At 50.0% G+C, this 20645-nt stretch overlaps 1 protein-coding gene across 11 annotated transcripts; it reads left to right on the top strand.

Annotated features, from left to right (window-relative positions):
• The first annotated feature begins 1399 nt into the window (after window positions 1-1399).
• HDAC6 (histone deacetylase 6) lies at window positions 1400-20586 on the top strand. 11 transcript variants are annotated; one of them, XM_061410001.1, is made up of 29 exons: window positions 1409-1741; window positions 2826-2948; window positions 3031-3159; window positions 3275-3363; window positions 5793-5877; window positions 5984-6024; window positions 6705-6801; window positions 6958-7055; window positions 8264-8368; window positions 8495-8563; window positions 12015-12141; window positions 12240-12305; window positions 12398-12457; window positions 12538-12627; window positions 12938-13044; window positions 13131-13198; window positions 13457-13628; window positions 13718-13846; window positions 14005-14173; window positions 14513-14646; window positions 15167-15235; window positions 15350-15542; window positions 16997-17146; window positions 18587-18761; window positions 18872-19296; window positions 19380-19484; window positions 19617-19763; window positions 19859-19987; window positions 20200-20586. In XM_061410001.1, the coding sequence occupies exons 1-29, from the start codon at window positions 1502-1504 to the stop codon at window positions 20266-20268; spliced, it is 3660 nt and encodes a 1219-aa protein (XP_061265985.1). In that variant the 5' UTR covers window positions 1409-1501; the 3' UTR covers window positions 20269-20586. The 11 variants fall into 11 exon arrangements, with proteins under 11 accessions (XP_061265996.1, XP_061265995.1, XP_061265985.1 ...); XM_061410003.1 differs by having other exon boundaries at window positions 1427-1679; XM_061410005.1 differs by lacking the exon at window positions 1409-1741 and adding an exon at window positions 1853-2128.
• The last annotated feature ends 59 nt before the right edge of the window (window positions 20587-20645 follow it).

Genomic DNA, 20645 nt, shown 5'->3' on the forward strand with positions numbered 1-20645 from the left:
ACACAACTTTGCAACTAAACAACCACAACCACCTCTTTATAGGAACCTGTCATAATGCAGTCTATGGAGCCTCATCCTGAATTTGTATGGGAATGCGTAGCCTGGAGTTCCCTAGAAACAACTGGTTATTTCCTGTATAGAAACCCCTGCCTAGTTCCGTAGAAGAACACCACTACAGAAACTATAGGAATCCCTATCCCCATTCTGTCCAGGAACATTTGCTTGACCCAATACAAGAACACCAGAAATAACCTGACCTTTTCTATGAATCCCTATCCTCACACCTCACACAAAAGGAATACCACTCTTCAGGAAACATGGAACCTCTGTACTCATCCTGTAAAAGAATCCCAGCCAGATAAAGGAAACCGAAGACTGACACTGTACAGCAGGGATCCACAAACCGTGACCTTCAGGCCAAAGCCAGACTGCAACCTGTTTTTACACTTTTAAAGAGACAAAAAGAACATAAAGGAGAGAAAAGGAGGGGAAGGGACGAAGAGAAGAAGGAAAAGAAAGAAAGGGAACCAAAAGAAAGGAAAAGGAAGGAAGAGAGGGAAGGAGAACAGGAAGGAAGACAATGCCACAGTGGCCATATGTGACCTGCAAAGCCTAAAATATTTGTTATCAGGCCCTTTATAGAGAAAGTTTGCCAACGTCAGCTCTAGAGAAATCTCTCTTTTTACTATTCAGAAAAATATAGGCCTTGGCCTTTACAAGACTCCCTACTCTTTTACCCTGCATAACAGTCTCAAAATGTTCCTCAGGGTGTATCACTGTCTTCATGCTTTCTTTGGTCTATGCAGAGGTTTAAAGGTCTTAAAGCTGTAACCCTCTTCCACTGGGACAAAAGACATGGTCAGGTAGGAAAAGACTGTAAGGGACAAGAAGGCTTGAACCGGGGTTTGCAAGGTCAGAGGACCCAGCTACTGGGCAATGGGGCTGTCAATCTGTTTGTTAGTAAGTGATGTTGAACCCCAGACCGCTTATCTCTCCCACCCCAGCCTACAGCCCAGTAGGAAATGGTGAAGAATGAGACAGGGAGATTAGGACAAACCGGCTTACTGTGGGGCTGACATTTAGACACGTGATGTGAGGTAGCTGGGGATGGGGTGCACAGGGGCAACTTCCCCTACCTGCTAGGCACACACTTTGTATTACAGCATGGGAGCAGAAGTGACCCTGTGGAGGGCCACCGCCCAAATAAAAACTCCCCTCCTGAGGTCCATTCTGTCTCTGGGCATTATCATTATCACAATTTTCCAGATGAGGAAACTGAAGCACAGAGATGTTCAGGAACTTGCCCAAGGTCACATGCTTAAGTCACGTAACCTTAGTTTCCTCATCTGCAAAGCAGCCTCAAGGAACTACCTCATAGTATTTTGTCTTACGACAATGCCTGTCACACAATACTTGCTATTATCACCATTATTTGCCCCTACCAAGACTCATTCCGCTCCACCATTTTCGTGGCAGAATATTAATATCTAACATTTGGTGAATGTTTCTTGTGTACTACCTTAGTGAACATGAACTCAGAAAATCCCCACATTTATCATCATCACCACTCCCATTTTGGCCGCCACCAGCCTTGTCCAGGTTCCAACGCTCTCCAGGCACAACCACCAGCCCGCCTGGGCTACGTCATTACGGCGCGTCGCGCGGGAAGCCACGGGGAGGTGAGAAAGGGCCCCTTCCTAACGCCCTTGTTTGCTTGCTTCCACTCTTGAGTCATCGCACGGTAAGGTGGCGCGGGTCTGGAGGGGCCCTAAGGTAAATGGACAGGGAATAAGGGACGGCGGCCATGGCCGATAGGACGACAGCTGTGGTGGTTGGGAGAGGGTCGGGCTTGAGCCCGGGCGCTTGGTCGCGCCTCCGGCACGCGCCTCACGCAGGCGCAGTACGGCCAGCGTCGCGCGCAGAGAAGAGGAGTAGCCGTTAGAGAATCCACGGGAGGTGTGGCCCGCACTACGGGCGCGGCGGCGCGGCACGGTCCCCTGTGTGGGCGGAATCGGGGCGGTCTATAGAGAGACTCGGCCCAATGTAAAAGGGGGGATCACGCACCTGCGGTCGTCAGGAATTTGGAGGCTCCAGACAAGGGCGGAGTTTGAGAAAGGGGCTGCACCCGGTGAGTGGCGCGGAAGGGATTGGTCCGTGCCAATGGCGGGGTGAGAAGGAGGAGGGGCCAGCCGAAGGCGGCTCGAACTGGCTGAAGGGGCTTGGTGAAGCGCTAGGGGTTGGACTTGGGTAGGGGGTGGGGCCTGTTGGAGGGAAAGAGGCAGTCCCCTGAGGAGCCGGGCTTGTCGAAACGTTAGGGTCAGGATCTAGCCAAGTGGAAGGTGCTGGGCTGGCCCGATAAGGGGTGGAGTTAAGTGGATCGTTAAGGGTGGAGTCGGGGCCGGGGCCGGGGCTGGGTCTGGCTGAGTGAAAGGGTGGCTGATTATCTTGGGAGATTGGCTGGAAGGGGCACGTTTGCGAAGGGGTGGGGTCTGCGCGAGGCTTTGAGGAATGAAAGGGTTGATAGAGCGGAAGGGGCGGTGAGAACGGATTGAGCTTGGGGGTTAACTGCTCTGTTAAAGGGCAAGACTTTGAAAGGAGAAATAATAGTATTAAAGGGATGGAGCCTAGTGGAATGGGCGGGACCTGGTAGGATGGACACCCGGTTGGAGGGAGAGCGCCTTGAGAGGCGGAGTTTAAAAGGCGGTGGGCAAGAGCCAGCATAAGGGAAGGAGACTACCCTAGGGGGCGGGGTCTGGAAGGGGCTGGTATGTGGGGTCTTCAGGGCGTTCGGGCCCCTTCACCGTCACCTCCACCCCACCCCCCAGGACCGCGTCAGGGGTGAAGTCTCCCCAGCCATGACCTCCACCGGTCAGGATTCCACCACACCCAAGGAGCGAAGGAGTAGGCACAATCCCCACTCTCCCACCCACGACTCCAGCATCACCTCGGTGAGGCCCCCCAACCGGCGATGAGGGGGAGGGGGAGCAGCGGGCTGTGCATTGGACTCTGACCCTTCTCTCTGTTTGGCAGAAGCGAGGTGTTAAAAAGAGTGCCATACTCCGCTCCAGCCCCAGTCTAGCGGAGGTAAAGAAGAAAGGCAGAATGAAGAAGCTTAGCCAAACAGCCGAGCAAGACCTAATCATGGGGCTACAAGGGCTGGTGAGAGGCTCCTGGGACAATCAAAACCCTAAGGTTCTCCATCCTGGACAGTGTGGAATGTTCCTTCTGATTCAGGCCCTCAATCCATCAGTGTCTCCCATTTTTTTCCTCGCAGAATCTGAACCTGGAGTCCAGGACACTGTCTGGCACTGGCTTGGTGTTCGATGAACAGCTAAATGAATTCCACTGCCTCTGGGATGACAGGTGAGGCTGGCTTCTCCAGGCCATACCCAAACCATACAAATATATGCACTTAGAGCCCATTAGCAAGAATGAACCCTTTCTTACTCTAGACTAGAGACTGGAAGCAAATGATTTAGGGAGATGGGGATCAGGCTCGAATGGATTCTTTTCATTTAGCCAACGAACATTTAATGAGTGCCTACTGTGTGCCAGAAATGATACAAATGAGTCAGACAAGACAGACAGGGAGCTGACAGGTAAGTAGAAGAACAGGTCGCTAAATAGCCATTAGCAACGTGAGGTGTTTAATGAAGGAGGACCTAAGACCAGGGCTTTCAATAGTGTTTACTAGAGGATCTTAGACTAGTAACCAGGGTTCTCAGGAGGCTTCCTTGAAGAAGGGACCTTTGTGCTGAAATGGAAGAATAACACTTCCCATTCAGTCACATGTTGCAATCCATCAGCAAATTCTTCTGGCTCTGTTTGAAATGTATTCAGAATCTGACCTCTCCTTGCTGCCTCCACTGCCACCACCATTATGACTCACCTAGATTTGCAGAGGCCTCCTTGCTTCCACCCTTACTCCTACTGCCTGTTCTCCATACAACAGCCTAAAAGAATACATACAATGATGTTCTCTCTCTTAAAGTCCTTCAAGGACAGACTGTTTCCCTGAAGGTAAAGTTTAAATTCTTCATCCTGGCCTTCAGCGTTCCATGTGACCTGGTTCCATATCGCCTCCATGACCTCGTCAGCCAGTCCTACCCCTCATTTGCTTTGCTTCACTTCATGCACACTGATCCCCTTGCTGTTCTTCCAACATGCCTGGCATTCTCTCATCTCAGCCTCCTCTCCCAGTTAACATTCAGATCTCAAGGAAACCCTTGGAGAGGTCTGGCCTGGCCACTCCCCTTTCCCCACACCTGAGATATGTCATTGTTTTGTCCATTATTATTCTTATGCGGAGAATGAAATGGCAACCCACTCCAGTATTCTTGCCTGGGAAATCCCATGGACAGAGGAGCCTGGTGGGCTACAGTCTATGGAGTCGCAGAGTCGGACATGACTTAGCGACTAAAAACAACACGCTTAAGTGTTTACCAGTTTAATTTCTATTGCCCCTCTTCCAGTGGAAGACAAAGATGGCAAAAGGCTTCATTACCGAATACATATCTATCTCCTGAGGCACTAGGGACAGGCAGTAGACAAAACAAACAAAACTCCTGCCTTTGTGGAGATTACATTGTAGAGGAGAAAGTGAAGTCACTCAGTCGTGACCGACTCTTTGCGACCCCATGGACTGTAGCCTACCAGGCTTCTCTGTTCATGGGATTTTCCAGGCAAGAATACTGGAGTGGGTTGCCATTTCCTTCTCCAGGAGATCTTCCCTACCCAGGGATTGAACTCGGGTCTCTCGCATTGTAGGCAGATGCTTTACCGTCTGAGCCACCAGGGAGGGAGAAACAGTAAACAAACAAAAAACAAGGGATAAAGTGTGTTAGAAGGAGAAGTGCTATGGAGAAATGCTAAAGCAGGAGGAAGAGTAGCAGAAAGTGCAGTGGCGGGGACTCTTCAGTTTTAAATATGATGATCAGGTAAGGCCTCACTATCTGAGCGGAGATCTGAAGGAGGTCAGGGAGTGAACTAGAGAGACATCTGGGAGAAGGTTGTCCTGGGCAGGAAGGAAAGCAAGTGGAAACGCACTTGGTTTGATTAAGGAATAGGGAGGAGCCCAGTGTAGAAGCAAGCAGTAGGAGATGGGGGTCAGAGAGGTGATGGAAGCAGGTGGTCACAGGACTTCTGGGGCATGGGGAGGACTTTGGCTTTTACCCTGAATGAAATGGGAGCCAGGAGAAGGTTTTGAGTAGAGGAAGGACGTGACCTGATTTGAGTTTTAACCAATGTCTAGGCTGCTGTGCCAGAGAAGGCAATGGCACCCCACTCCAGTACTCTCACCTGGAAAATCCTATGAACGGGGGAGCCTGGTAGGCTGCAGTCCATGGGGTCACTGGGAGTCAGATACGACTGAGCGACTTCACTTTCAGTTTTCACTTTCATGCATTGAAGAAGGAAATGGCAACCCACTCCAGTGTTCTTGCCTGGAGAATCCCAGGGACGGAAGAGCCTGGTGGGCTGCCGTCTATGGGGTCGCACAGAGTCGGACATGACTGAAGTGACTTAGCAGCAGCAGGCTGCTGTGCAGAGAAAGGACTGCTGGGGGAGCAAAGGCAGAAGCCAGGAGGCCAGCTGAGTTCAATAACCCAGGCCAGAGGTTGTGGTAGCAGCAGTGGAGGTGATAGGAGAGGGTCAGGCTCTGAATATGTTGTGAGAACAGAGCCACCAGGTGCCGGAGGTGACTCCCAAGTTTCACGCATCAGCAGCCATGGAAGGGCAGATGGGGCAGATGTGGTGCTCACCAGTGTCATATATCTGTATCTCTGTTAACCCAGCTTCCCGGAACGCCCAGAGCGGCTCCATGCCATCAAGGAGCAACTGATCCAGGAGGGCCTCCTGGACCGCTGCGTGTCCTTTCAGGTGAGTCCCCCAGCCAACATCCTGAGCAGAAGGCAGTGGCTGAGGGAGAGACCCAGGCACAGCCAGAGCAGAGCCTTAGCCCTTTGTCTCTCTCTTGTCTCACCAGGCCCGATTCGCTGAAAAGGAGGAGCTGATGTTGGTTCACAGGTGAAGGTTTAGGAGCCTTGTAGGGGATGGGGAGGAGGCTGCCCCTGGGCCAATGCTTTGAGAAGGAATGTCACTTGGGCAAGTCACTGAGCCTCTCTGAATCTCAGTGTCATGCCTGTAACCTGAGAGCTCGTAAACATAAGGAGGATGTGATATGTACTTAGAATGGTGCCTGGCATATCATCAGTCCCTGGTGAGCTCTTTTTCTTACTATAATCTGATGTATAAACAGACAATGGATATATGGATGGAATGATCAGAGGGTTCCCCCAGCGGGGCTGAAGGAACCCAGAATAAGAGGCCTGTTGTGGTATGTCTCAAGGAAAGTTAGCTTGTCAGAGGGAGTATCAGAGCTGAAAAGAGAAAAAGAATGAGTCCAATGAAGAAGGCTGAGGAGAGGAAGGTCCAGACAGCTGGGACAGTCTGGCCAAAGACCTGGAGGTAGGATCTGCTATGGCCAGAGCAGAAGACAAAGGATATTACTAGAAATGAGGCAGACTGGGGAAGGAGCACGGAAGGTATCCTCTACCCCAGCTATCCCCCACGTTGACAGGTGAGGAGGCCTGATTTGTCCAGGGGTTTGATGCATGGAGGACTCAGTTGGGGAGGGTATGGGGCCCCGGTTCAGGGCCAGGGAGGGAGGCGGACCCCTGCATCCCATCCTCCATCTACGTACCCAGCCTAGAATATATTGATCTGATGGAAACGACCCAGTACATGAACGAGGAGGAGCTCCACGTCCTAGCAGATACCTATGACTCAGTTTATCTGCATCCGGTATGGATGGGAACTGTGAGGGCAGAGGGTGGTGGCCATCCTGGGATTCCCCATTCCCACATCCATACCACTCTGGAGGGAGTAGCTGAGTGGACATGGCCACTCTCATCCCTCTCTCCCTCATTCCCCTCTCTGACTCCCCACTGTCTTCTCCAGAACTCATACACCTGTGCCTGCCTGGCCTCAGGCTCTGTCCTCAGGCTGGTGGATGCAGTCCTGGAGGCTGAGATCCGGAATGGCATGGCCATCATCAGGTAGGGTCCACTGGCATTTGGCTTTTTACATTTTAAAAAAAATTCCTTTCTCAAATGTGAAAGGTAGTGATATGGATAGTATATTTACATGGTTCAAAATCAAATGTTAAAAAAGTTGGCAGTCAGGTACAAGTGAAAGTCCTCCCTACCCCTCACCCCATCTCTAGACCCCTGCTTCCTCTCCTGGAGGTAATCACTGTAACCAATGACTCATGTGTCCTCCTGGAAACAGTCTGTGCCTATTTGTGGGATAAATGCCATATTTTGTTGATTCTAAGATGTATATTATTTCATATTTGTAACATCTTGAAATTCAGATGCATCTTAGAAACGGTAATGCCTCAGAATTCCTTTGGCATCATTTCCTGCTTTGTTGTTGGCATGTGAAAAAAATCACAGTCCATCTTATCATCCTTGGCACCCCAGAAGTGATGAAATGCAGAAGATGTAGCTTTTTTCCTCCCTCCCCTTTGGTTTTAGTTGCTCGGTTGTGCCCAACTCTTACGACCCCATGCCCTGTAGCCCGCCAGACTCCTCTGTCCATGGGATTCTCTAGGCAAGAATACTAGAGTGGGTTGTCATTCCCTTCTCCAGGGGATCTTCCCGATCCAGGAATTAAACCCAGTCTCCTGCATTGCAGGCAGATTCTTTACCTACTGAGCTACGAGGGAAGCCCCCCTCCCCTTTATTAGCCACAAATTATGGTAGCATTCAACACATTCCCTGTACCATGCGTTTTTCACTTTTATATCTTGGAAAGCTTTTCTCTTTAACGGTGTATAGGCTAGACCTATGTAGAACACCATTATACAAACATGCAGTAAGTTAACCAGCCCCTACCACTGGGCATTTTAGTTCTCTCCAATCAATTGCTATTTCCAAAAAATGCTGCAGCAAATATCATCCAATTATAAACATGTTATTTCACCCTTTTTGTTATATAGGTTGTGGACTAAGTCCCCAGGAACAGGACTGGGTATGAGGGTGTATGCATTGATCATTTTAATAAGCATTTTCAAATTTCCTTCAAAGAGAGAAGAGTAGACTAGGGGTGAGGGTCTGAGGGCTCCAAGTACTCAGTTCCTGGCAGCTGTGCAGGCATCAGCACTGAGGGAGTTGGTGGTCCAGGAGTAGAGAGCAGGAAGAGTCCATCTCTGCCGAGGAGAACCCCACCACCAGCAATTTGTGGCCTTCCCTGCCCTGCCCAGGCCTCCTGGACACCACGCCCAGCACAGTCTCATGGATGGATATTGCATGTTCAACCACGTGGCCGTGGCTGCCCGTTACGCTCAACAGAAGCATGATATTCAGAGGTCAGCAGCAAGCAGCAGGGCGGGTGTAATGAGGGTGATATGAGGTGGGGTGTCCTGGTCTGGGCACTTCTTCCCAGTGTTCCTTGATCTTCTTACATAGTGGCCCCCCTTCTCTCCCACTCACAGGGTCCTTATTGTGGATTGGGATGTGCACCATGGTCAGGGAATACAGTTCGCCTTTGACCAAGATCCTAGGTATGCCGCGATACTAGAGTACTACCCCAAATGCTAGACTCCCAAACACCCACTACCTTTACAGGCAGCCAGAAGGGGCCCCAGAGGGAAGGGAAGGCATTCATATTTGTTGGTTGGACCTGTCCTGGGAACAGGCTCAGTGCTGCCCTCCGCGTGTCTGCTGTCTCTCTCAGAATTTCACTCTGAGGCAGGGGCTATTGGGGTCCCCATTTTACAGATCAGGGAACTGAGGCTTACAGGTTAAGAGGTCATACAGAGAAGTTGAAGAGACAAGATTTGAGCCCACAAATCTCGGAGAGCTCATTCACCAAGTTACCCAGGAGCTGAAGTGAACCTCAAAATATTACTTTATTTTCCAGTTATTTGTTAAAAAATTGAAGGGAGTTAGTTCCCTGGTCACCTAGTGGTTAGGATTCTGGGCTTTCACTGCCACAGCTGGGGTTCAGTCCCTGGTCAGGGAACTGAGATCCCATAAGCTGTATGGCACAGCCAAAAAGAAAGTAAATAATATCAAAATGTCTAAAGCAGTGACTCTACTATAATTCCCATCACCTCAAAAGTAACTGAATCTTTCCTGTAGATGTACAAATATTCATCATTATCACTACTATTATTAACATACTACCACTAACTACTACATTTTCTTCAGCAACTTGCTTTTAACAGTATGGTGTGGGCACCTTTCCGTTAGAACCTCTGAAAAGCATCTCAATTCTTTGTAAGGCTCTACCATGTTCCATGGTATGGCTGTAACTTTGGTCATTTAATCTTAGGACATTTATAATGTTTCCCAGTCTTTGCTATTACGAACAATTCTACAGTGAAGTCTGGTAAATAATTTTATACTTCTCTGAGCATATCTGTAGGATGTTTTATCTGGGCTTTTATTGAATTGACTGCATAAATTGTACTTTCTCCCTTGTAAAAGGGCTCTTGTGCTCCTATAGCACTTTATCTAATCTAGTGGTGGTTCTCCAGACATTGCTTTGTTTATTTTCCACCATTCAGTGCTGCTGGCACATGTTCAGATATCAGTCTGATTTCATTCCTTTCCAATATATTTTCCTTTCTGGATGGTTTTAGGTTCTTCCTGGTGCCCTAAATTTTCACTTCGCCAGTGATTCTACTTACCAGTGGTAGACATTTTACATCAGAATATTCACACCTTTCTTAAATCCTCAGAAGTTTTCTGTTAGATTGTTGATGATTTCTTCTACTGTGTCCTCTCTGGTCTCTCTTGTTAGTCAGATGTTAGACTTCCTGGGTTGATCCTCTGTATCTCTTATTTTTTATCTCATATCTTCTGTCTCTTTTTCCTTTTGCTCTGTGTCCTGGGAGATTTACTCAACTTTACTTTCTAATTCAACAGTCCTTCTGTTGAATTGTGTTTATGAATTCTTTTAATCTCCAAGGACACTTTCTTGCTCTCTGTGTCTATGCTCTACTAAGCTTTAGTTTACTTATTTTCTTTGTCTTCATAAAAATGTTTTAAGAACTATCCTCCTGATGGAGTTGAGAGATAAGGAAGCTGGATGATTGAAGGTCACGGATAGATTTATTTTTCGCTTATACATTCTTATTCATAAGGAAGAATGTACTGAATATATTCATAGTTCTTCATACCTATACATATAGTCAGTCATATATCCACAGAAGAATACAGCTGTTGCCTCCAAGGCATTTATTACAGAGAATGACGAATCATATTAAGGAAATCTTATTATAATGCCTGAGAAAATTAACAAGAATTCCTTTAATAAACTAAAACTTAGTAGTTAAAAGGAAAAAATAAATTTAGTGAGTTTGTCATTCAGTGACAGAAATGATTTTGAGTGCATTGACCTACATCTGTGCTTGACTTCTCCAGAAGGGAAACTTCAAACTGTCTTGGGTATCCTCCCAACATGTTCAGTATGGGAGAGGGCTCACTGGGGCCCTGGACCCTCAGACAACTTTCCAGGGATTTGTTGAAGTCTCTAATTGTCTGACATCCTTTCTCCCACTGTTTTCTTCCGTTGATTCTTGTTTAAAATATCTTTACTATCTTTTGAAAGGATTGTAGGGGAGTGAGGAGGTAAACCTGTGCTATTAATCTACCATTCTTTTACTGGAAGTTGATTGAACTTATTTATTTACTTATTTTTAGCCATGCATCAGCTTGTGGGATCTTAGTTCCCTGACCAGGGATGGAACCCAGACCCTTGGCAATGAAAGCACAGAGTCCTAACCACTGGACCATTAGGGAATTCCCAGCTGAACTTATTTTATCTCCTTCTGTTTGTTTTATAAACTTGGACTTTCTTCATATCTTTTCTTTATTCCTTTCTTTCCCTGATCATAATCTTTATGTTCTACTATATATTTATCTATCAGAGTCAAAAGTGAAACAATCACCCCCTCATCTGCTCAAGACCAGAGTTTTCACATGGACTTCATCCCCCAATTCCAAGATAGTTTTCTTCGATTTCAGAAATTCTTTTATACCAGTTTGCATTTAATTTCACAACTACAATATCAACATTTATTAAAATGTGACTGTTAAGTTTGCCTAGATTCATTGCTTACCACTATTTCTTGCCTTTTCCTAAAATAGAAAAAAAAATGCTGCCTTAAATCATTTTTGGAACAAGGCAGGAAGTGAATGAACAAATGGATAGAAGGATGGATGAGAGATATTCATTTTGATCGCCTCAGTCAGAATCAAGCCCTCCTACTGGGCTTACTATCAGAACATATACCATTGTGACTTCAGTATCTGTTCTGTGTCAGTCTTCCTCACTGCTCTGAGTGCTCAGTTTCTCTAGAAAACAGAGGTGATAGATGTGGCCTGTAAGGTATTGGAGAGAAGGAATTGCCCCCTCACTGGCCTCATGGAACCCCAGCCAGCCCCACTACAGCCCCACATAGCTCCTGAGTCTCCCCACTTCCTTCAGTGAAAATACTAAGCTCCCTAGCCTTGCCTGGCATTCTTTTCAGCCTTACCTGGCGCCCACTAACTAAGAGCCACATGCCCCTATGGGCCTCCATTGTCACAGTGTTCTGTGGTCACTACCATGGTAACAGAGGCAGGTGGGTAAGCAGGCATGATCTGGAGTCCCCCATGGGGTCAGGAGCCCTTGGGGGTGGAATAGACCTAATAGCTCTTGGGGTCTCAGAGGTAGAACTGTATGGGCACTGAAAGGGGCAGCAGTGTTTGCTGTGGGAGGAATTACAGTAAGAGACCAAATGAATGAGTGAGTGAGGTAATGGGTAAATAAATGGAAGAATTAATGGATGGGAGGATGAATAATTTGGCAACTGAATGGAAGAATGAATATATGAATTTAAAAATTCATGGGGAAATTAATGAGAGAATGAATGAGTGGTTAAGTCAACTGTGGTAGCTGTGGGTTGGAGGTTTCTGGGGAATACTGACTGAACCCCCCACCTCTTTTTTTTTCTCTGCCTCCAGTGTCCTCTATTTCTCCATCCACCGCTATGAGCAGGGTCGGTTCTGGCCCCATCTTAAGGCCTCTAATTGGTCCACCACAGGTTTAGGCCAAGGCCAGGGATACACCATCAATGTGCCTTGGAACCAGGTCAGTGTCTGCCCACCCTTCACCCCCCCAAAGTGAGACCCACTCCTGCCCTTCAGAGCAGATGGCAGCATGTCCCCATCATACCTCCCTGTCTGCAGGTGGGGATGCAAGATGCTGACTACATCGCCGCTTTCCTTCACGTCCTCCTGCCAGTCGCATTTGAGGTCCTGGGGCTCTGGGGTGTGCTGGGGCAGAGGTGATGTTGAGGGATGGACCATGATAGCAGGTGGCCTCATGTGATTCCTCCCTCCTTCAGTTCCAGCCCCAGCTGGTCCTGGTAGCTGCTGGATTTGATGCCCTCCAAGGGGACCCCAAGGTAAGGCAGGTACTCAGGGATGGCGGGAGGGCAGAAGGAGGCCCTGTGGAGCCAGGCTGACCCTCCGTGTCCTCACCCAGGGTGAGATGGCCGCCACTCCAGCAGGGTTCGCCCAGCTCACCCATCTGCTCATGGGTCTGGCAGAAGGCAAGCTGATCCTCTCACTGGAGGTGAGTACCTCACTTCCACTTCAGCCCATGGATCCTGGAAGACAGAAGAACAACATTAAAATCTGGCAGAAGTTCCTGTACCAGCATTTCCACTTACTAGCTGGACAACCTCACCTAAGTCCCTCAACCTCCCTATGCCTCTGCTTCCCTTATGTCAGAGGTGCATCATAATAGTGGTAACCACCTCAGACTATTTGCTCAGCAAATGAAATCACCCTTCAAATGCCTTGACATGCAGCCAGTACCACCCCAGTGTCATTCATACTCTTCTCTGGTAAAATCTGGCTCTTTCCTGCTCTCCCTCTCCCAGGGTGGCTATAATCTCCACTCTCTGGCTGAAGGTGTCAGCGCCACCCTCCACACCCTTCTGGGTGACCCTTGTCCTGTGTTAGAGTCTCCTGGTGCCCCCTGCCCAAGGTAAGCACAGGTGGAAGAGGGGAGAAGCAGGCCCCTCACTGCTCATTCAGGAGCCTGCTGGTCACATTTCACCCTCACTTGACCAGTGCCCAGGCATCACTCTCCTGTACTCTGGAAGCCCTGGAACCCTTCTGGGAGAGCCTTGTGAGATCAGGTAGGTGGCAGGGAGTGTGTTGGGGTCAGGGGTTGGGTAAGGAATGAGCTGTGGGAGAAGTTTCTCTTCAGACCCCACTCTGACCTTCCGGAAGCCACCTTGCTGGGGGGAGGGGGGAGTCAGGCCGTCTCTCACTGGGCCCTGATTTCAGGCCTCCCACCCCTTTTTAGGTTTGGGTAAACCTCGTTCCAGAGTATTACAGGGATCTAGGTTGGGGGTGGCGTAAGGGAGTAGGGTGAATGTGGCCTCCCCTTACAGTTGAGAGCCTGGAAGAAAAGGACACTGTGGAGAAGGATGATGTGGAAGAGAAGGAGGAAGAGAGACTGCCACAGTCCCCTGAGCTCTCCGTTCCGATATGGCCAGTGCTGCAGGCTCGCACGGGGTTGGTCTATGACCAGCAGATGATGGACCACCACAACTTGTGGGATAAGTAAGCAGTCAGAGAGCCAGGCTAAGTGGGAGGTGGGGAAGGACCCCCACTTTCAGTAGTAAGCCCTGCCTCTGTTGCCTCACTCCTAGCTACCACCCTGAGATGCCCCAGCGGATCCACTTTATCATGCATCACCTGGATGAACTGGGCCTTGCCAAGCGCTGCCACTCCCTACCCGCAAGGCCCGCTACAGATGCTGAGCTGCTCACCTGCCACAGGTCAGACCCACATGGCCAGGGTAGGATGGGCCTCAGAGGGTGGAGCCTGGGCTTGCCTCTCTGATACATGGAGCTGTTACAAGACATGGGGTGGGGAGGGATGTGGAGGGAACAGAAGTACCTGGCTGTCTTCTCAAGTGCCCCCTCTGTACCTCCAGTGCTGAGCACTTGGAACGTCTACGGGCCACGGAGAAGATGAAGACCCGGGAGCTGCGCCGCGAGGGTGCCAACTATGACTCCATCTACATCTGCTCCAGCACTTTTGCCTGCGCACAGCTGGCTGCAGGCGCCGCCTGTCGCCTGGTGGAGGCAGTACTGGCAGGAGAGGTGCCTGCGCTTTGGGGAGGGGACCTTGGGCTCTTGGCAAGGAAGTCCTGGGGGCAAGGGGGGGGGGCAGGAAAGAGGCGGCTCTGAGAGTTGGGCCAGGCCTGAGGAAAGGGGACTTGGGGAGCAGTCCGCAGTGGAAGGGGACTACAGCCCCAGCTCGCCAGAGGCCTTACTCACAGGGAAGTGCACCCAGGGGGATGGGGCCTACAGGGCGGTGGGGAGGAGGCCTTAGCAGCTGGTGGAGCAGTAGGGGGACTAGAGACAGGGAAGAAGAGAGAAAAGGGGAGGGAAAGCAGTGAGGGTGGGTGGTCTAATCTTTGCTTCCTGCCCCTCCCCCAGGTTTTAAATGGTGTTGCTGTAGTGCGACCTCCTGGCCACCATGCAGAGCCGGATGCAGCTTGTGGTTTCTGTTTTTTTAATTCTGTGGCTGTGGCTGCTCGCCATGCCCAGGCCATCAGTGGGCATGCTCTGCGGTAAGTCTCCCTGCCCCCATTGCCCAGTGCTTACTCAGCAGGCCCTGTAATGCAGCCCCCAAAGTTACCCAGAACCACTCCAGGGTCCAGTTGCCCAGCACTTCGAGAAAAGGACCAAGGAGGATTTAGCTTTTGGGGCCTGACCCAAATGGGATCCCCAGATTGTGGCATGCAGGTGCTTATCAAACAGAATCCAGGGTCCCCTGCCCCAGAATTTCTGGCCCTTGATAACTATCCTAACAGAACCCAAGAGGCCAGTCTCTGGTGCTTACTTCAAAAGGCCCATGGCACTTATCCACATGGGGCCCAGGATCTGGCCCTGAGCACTTGCTCTGGCCCACAGTGAAGCCCTTAGGACTCTGATAGGACCCACCAGCCTGCCAGCCAGTGCTTTCCCCAGGGACTCAGGGTCCTGCCACCCGCAGTAAATGTCCCGGCACACAGACTCCAGGGGTATAGCCCCTGCCCTCCCCCAGGGAACCAGTGTTGCCAGGTAACTAAGGTGCTGTCCCCTCCTCAGGATCCTGATCGTGGACTGGGACATCCATCATGGTAATGGAACTCAGCACATATTTGAGGAGGACCCCAGGTGAGGGGCTGGGGCAGGGGCTGGAGTGTGGTCAGGGAGATGGGCAGGCCATGCCTCAGGGGCACCTTGCTAACCAGCTGTGTCCCCCCGCCCCTTCCTACCCTGTCCCCACAGTGTGCTGTACATTTCCCTGCACCGCTATGATCATGGTACCTTCTTTCCCATGGGGAACGAGGGTGCCTGTACCCGGATAGGTAAAGCTACAGGCACAGGATTCACTGTCAATGTGGCCTGGAATGGACCCCGCATGGGTGATGCTGACTACCTGGCTGCCTGGCACCGTCTGGTGCTTCCTGTTGCTTACGAGGTATGATTCGGGGTGCACGTGATGAGACTCTGTATGTGGTAGTGAGTGTGCGTGTGTCCAACTTACAGGTGACTGATCCTGTGAGAGGGCCTGTGGGTGACAGTAGTGATGGCTTTGGGTGAAGGGATGTGACTGTGTGATGGCTTTTGGGTATGTCTGTGCAGTATCTGTCTGTGACTGCCCTCTGTGTGTAACTGTGAGGACTTCTGGGTGTGTGAGAGTAATCTTGCCTGGAAGTGTGCCTGGTTGTGAACATGTCCCATGTGTACACCATCACTAGTGCTGGTCTGTGTGTGATGGTGGCCCCATGTGACTGCCATCTCTATGGAACTGCATGGTGTTGAGGGGTTTGAGTATGTGTGAGACTCTACGGGTAGCTATTTGTCACTACCATTGCTCTGTGTGATGGCTATGATATTGTGCATCACTGCACATTGCTCTCTCTCTGACAGTCATCTCTCCAAGTGTCTGCTATGGTCTATATATTAATATATATTTGCCTGACACTGAGTGGCTGTAGGTAACTCTCTTCTCCATGTGTAAACCATGAATGTCTGTGGCAAATCATGTATGCATGACTTACTCTGAGGGTTGATGAATGTGAGTGCCATTTTTGTGACCTCTGTGCAGACATGCATGTTCAGATGTGTATGTATGTCTGTGCACAGTGGCTGTGACTACCATCTATGTTTGTGTAACTCTGAAATAGTATGTGTGTGACTGTGTGCAAGTGTCCATCTCCTGTGGGTGCAACAGCATGTATGACTATTTTGCCTTTGGTGGTGACGTGTATAATTGTGTTGGTGCAGGAGTAGCTGAGGATTACTGTTCCCTCTGAGAAATTATGTATGTGTGTGTATGTGTGACTAATACCATGAATAGTCCAGTCTGTATGAGACTGTTTGATTGTGTGTGGCTGTATGTGACCATCTTCTGTGTGTGGTACTTTTGTTGTCATCTTCTATGATGGAAGCATGTGTGTACCTCTTTTTAGCACTGTGTATAAACCCTGTGTTGTGCACATGTGTCCCATGTTTGATCCAGGGAGGGGAGCGTTTGCCTCTTGGTCTCAGCCTTGGGGGTGTATGTGAGAACATAATCTCTCTGTTTCATGTCACTGTCTCTTGACATGAGTCTCCACAGCTTACAATTCTGCTTCATGTTCCCATCCATCCATTTCTCACATCTGCATCTCTCTGTATCTTGTGTCTCAAAATCTGTGTCTGATGTATCCATGTCTCCAAGTCTCTCTTATGTCTCCATGTCCTGCCCTCCCTATTTTCAGGGCTCTGGGCTTGTGTCTCCTGGGCTCCGGGTCCCATGTCTCCATCCCTCTGACTTGCATCACCCTGTTTTCATTTGTCCTTGTCTCCATGTCTCTGGGTCTCCCTGAGCTACTAAGTCCCCATGCCCCCTCCTTCACGCTCAGTGTGTTTCTTCTCTCTCTGCCTCAGTTTAACCCAGAACTCGTGCTGGTCTCAGCTGGCTTCGACGCTGCTCGGGGGGATCCTCTGGGCGGCTGCCAGGTGTCGCCTGAGGGCTATGCCCACCTCACCCACCAGCTGATGGGCTTGGCCAATGGCCATATCATCCTAATCCTAGAGGTAACTCTCTCAGTCCCTGTTCCCATGGTCGGAGGATGGTCGGGAAGACTTGGGTGTCCCCACCTGGGGTTGTGAGCATACACTGGGCATTAATAACACCAGCATGAGCAGCTTTAATTGAGTACTCACTATGTGCAGGACACTTCTCTCAGCACTTAACATGCGTAACTAATGTGTTTACTTAAAGCAGTCTTGTGAGGTAAGGTCTGCTGACCTTATCATTTTCCTCTCTCAAGATCAGGGAAGCCGAAACACAGAGAGCTGAGGTGACTAGCCAGAGATCACACATTTAATAATGGCAGAGCCAGGCTTGGACCCAAGCAGCCTGGCACCAAAGCCTGGTGCTTTTTACCTCTGCTTGAGCTGCATCCAACAAAATCCCAGGACAAAGGAAGTTCACTGACCTTTTGTAAATTACTCAGTGCCCCTGCCCCTTGTACCTCAGTATCCTCGTCTGTAAGGTGTGGCTGGCTAATCGTGGAGGGGTGCCTGGAACATCATAAGCCTTGTACAAGAGCTGTAGCTTATTGTTATGCATTGTTCATATGTTAGTTTTACCCTCTCAGCAACCTTCTGTGCTGTTATTATTGCTCCTTTACAGATGAGGACAAAAAGTCACAGAAAGATTAATTGACTAGCAAGATGTCCCACCATGTGCCCAGGCCTGCTTGTGGCAGGGCAGAGTGGTGGACTCTTTCCTCAGGTAGCCCGGGTTTCAACCTCAATGCTACTTCTTACCATCTGTTAGGATCTCAGACAAGTCATCTAATCACTAGGAGCCAAAGTTTCTTTATCTGGAAAAAGAGCAGAGACTGGGGTTCCTATAGAGTGTGAGAAACAGGGTATCCCTTACCAGATCAGGACAGAGGTTCATGTAGAGAAAAAGATCAGTTGTTCCTATACCAGGGCAGGGCAGGGGCTTCTGGGTGGGTGGGGCAAGGGGTTCCCATTACTGTGGAGGCAGGTTCCTGTACCAGTTCGGTCTATGTGGCTGTGAGGATTCAGTGCTTAGAATAGGGTCTAGGACTTCCCTGGTGGTCCAGCGGTTAAGACTCTGTGCTTCCACTGCAGGGAAGGGGTTCAATCCCTGGTTAGGGAACTAAGATCCCACATGCTGCAAGGCTTGGCCAAAAAAACGTAGGGTCTAGCACATAGCAAGCACTTGATGAACATTAGTTCTTACTATTGTTGCCATCAGTGCTGTTGTTGTTGTGGTTAATATTATCTTGCACATTACATCACAAGTTTATCACCCTCACAACCGTCTCACACAGTAGGTACTGCTCATCTGACACATGTGGGTCCTACTTACTTGTTCCCAGTACCCACCCTCCAGACTTTCAGGGCCCCAAGGGGAGATTGGGAGGCAAGACATTGTGTCTCCTGAATTCCCTGAGGACTACCCCATCATACCTTTCCCTCCTCTTTTCCTTAACAAAGGGTGGTTATAACCTGACGTCCATCTCAGAGTCCATGGCTGCCTGCACTCGCTCCCTTCTTGGGGATCCACTGCCCCTGCTCACCCGGCTGCGGCCCCCACTATCTGGAGCCCAGGCTTCTATCACTAAAACCATCCAAGTCCATCGAAGATACTGGCGCAGTTTGCGGGTCATGAGTGAGTGGGCACAGGGCACTGGGGGCAATGGGGGCTCAGGGGAGGGCAGGGATCAGAGGCGAGAGAAAGGATAGCACCCACATTCAAGGATCTCCCTCCCATGGTTCCAGAGCGCAAAAACAAAGAGGAACTCTCCAGTTCTAAGTTGATCACCAAGAAGCCATCCCAACCAGCCAGTCCTGGGTTAGCCAATGTGACGACCACAGTGGAAGGGAACATCCTGGAGGCAGGCATGGGACAGGCCGCCTCAGAAGCATCTGTGAAAGAGTCCACTCCAGATCAGACTGAGTCAGCGACAGCTCCAGTAGAACTTACTCAGGGCCAGTCCTCAGACACAGCCACACAAGGAGCTGCACTGGACCAGACCATCTCAGAGGGGGCCACAGGGGGAGCTGAACTGATCCAAAACCCTCCAGCCTCATGCATCAACAACAGGATTCCTCCTGCCTTACCCGTGCAAGGAGCCACAGCCCAGACATCCCCTAGTAAGCTGATGGCAAACCTCAGAATACTGGACCTAGATAGCACGACTCAGGTAAGGCCCACCACACCCAGGTAAGGGGAAAAAGGGATGAGGATCAGGCCTCCTAGATAAATCTTTCCTCTCCATGTGTACAGGAGCCCTCAGAAGAGGAAGGACTACTAGGAGAGGCAGCTGGAGGTCAGGACACAAATGAGTCAGTGCCAGTGCAGGTCTTTGGAGATCATGCTGACACTGACGAGGTGAGCTCAGGGAGAGGCTAGAACGGTGGCTTCCTTCTCACACCCATTTGTGCCTCAACCGAGGAGTATGTGCTATAAGAACATATAATGGGGAGATAGAGTCCCTAGCTTACTCAGTTTTACCCACCCCAGGTCATGTTTTATGCCGTGAGACCACTGCTTTGGTGTCCTCATTTGGCGGCAGTATGCCCCATACCTGAGACAGGGCTGAATGTGACCCAACCTTGTCAGGACTGTGGAACACTCCAGGAGAACTGGGTGTGTCTGTCTTGCTATCAGGTATGCTGCTGAAGAAGAGTGTGGGGTGGAGGTTGACCCAGGAGCAAACCCTATATGGGTCTAATCTCCACCCAACACTCGTTCCCCAACCTCAGGTCTACTGCGGTCGTTACATCAACGCTCATATGCTCCAGCACCATGAAGGTTCAGGACACCCACTAGTACTCAGCTATGCCGACCTGTCTGCCTGGTGTTACCACTGTCAGGCCTATGTCCACCACAAGGTGGGCCCTGGGCAGACCCTCTAATGTGTGCATACTCACTCACTCCCTCCCCTACACACACACCTTTTGTGATTGGGTAAGGGACAAATGGAAACCCTTCTGCATGTGTGATAGGCCAAGAGACAGTGTGGTTGAGGGCTGGAGTTGGGGCAGCCTCCTAGCTGAGGTAGAGGGGTGCTCACTTTACCTCCCCTCTCTTGCCTCCTCCTCAGGATCTCCTAGCAGTGAAGAACATCGCCCACCAGAACAAGTTTGGGGAAGACATACCCCATTCAGACTAAATCCCAGGATGTGCTCCTTTACCTTCAGAGTCCCAAGATAGACCAGCTTTAGTTCATCCCATCCTGAAGACCCTTTCCAACTCCCCCAGGGTGCTGATTTAAGTGTACGTACTTATATGAAGACTGTGGTCATCGATTGTATATCTCTCCCTGCCCACTGCCTGCTCAAGGGACTCTATCTACTCTGCCCCAAAAGGAAAGGGGAGCACAGCTCAGTGACCCCAAAGGGGCCTGATATAAACCTACTTTGGAGGGCAGAAGAATCAACTGAAGTATGGCAGGGTTGCATATGCAATAAAGTACAAACTGTTACCACCACCTGGAGAAAGCTTTTAACCTTGAGTGGGTAAAGAAGCCCACCCTTCTGGCCAACAGAA

The sequence above is a fragment of the Bos javanicus genome, chromosome X, assembly GCF_032452875.1.
Source record: "Bos javanicus breed banteng chromosome X, ARS-OSU_banteng_1.0, whole genome shotgun sequence".
Taxonomy (NCBI): Eukaryota; Metazoa; Chordata; class Mammalia; order Artiodactyla; family Bovidae; genus Bos; species Bos javanicus.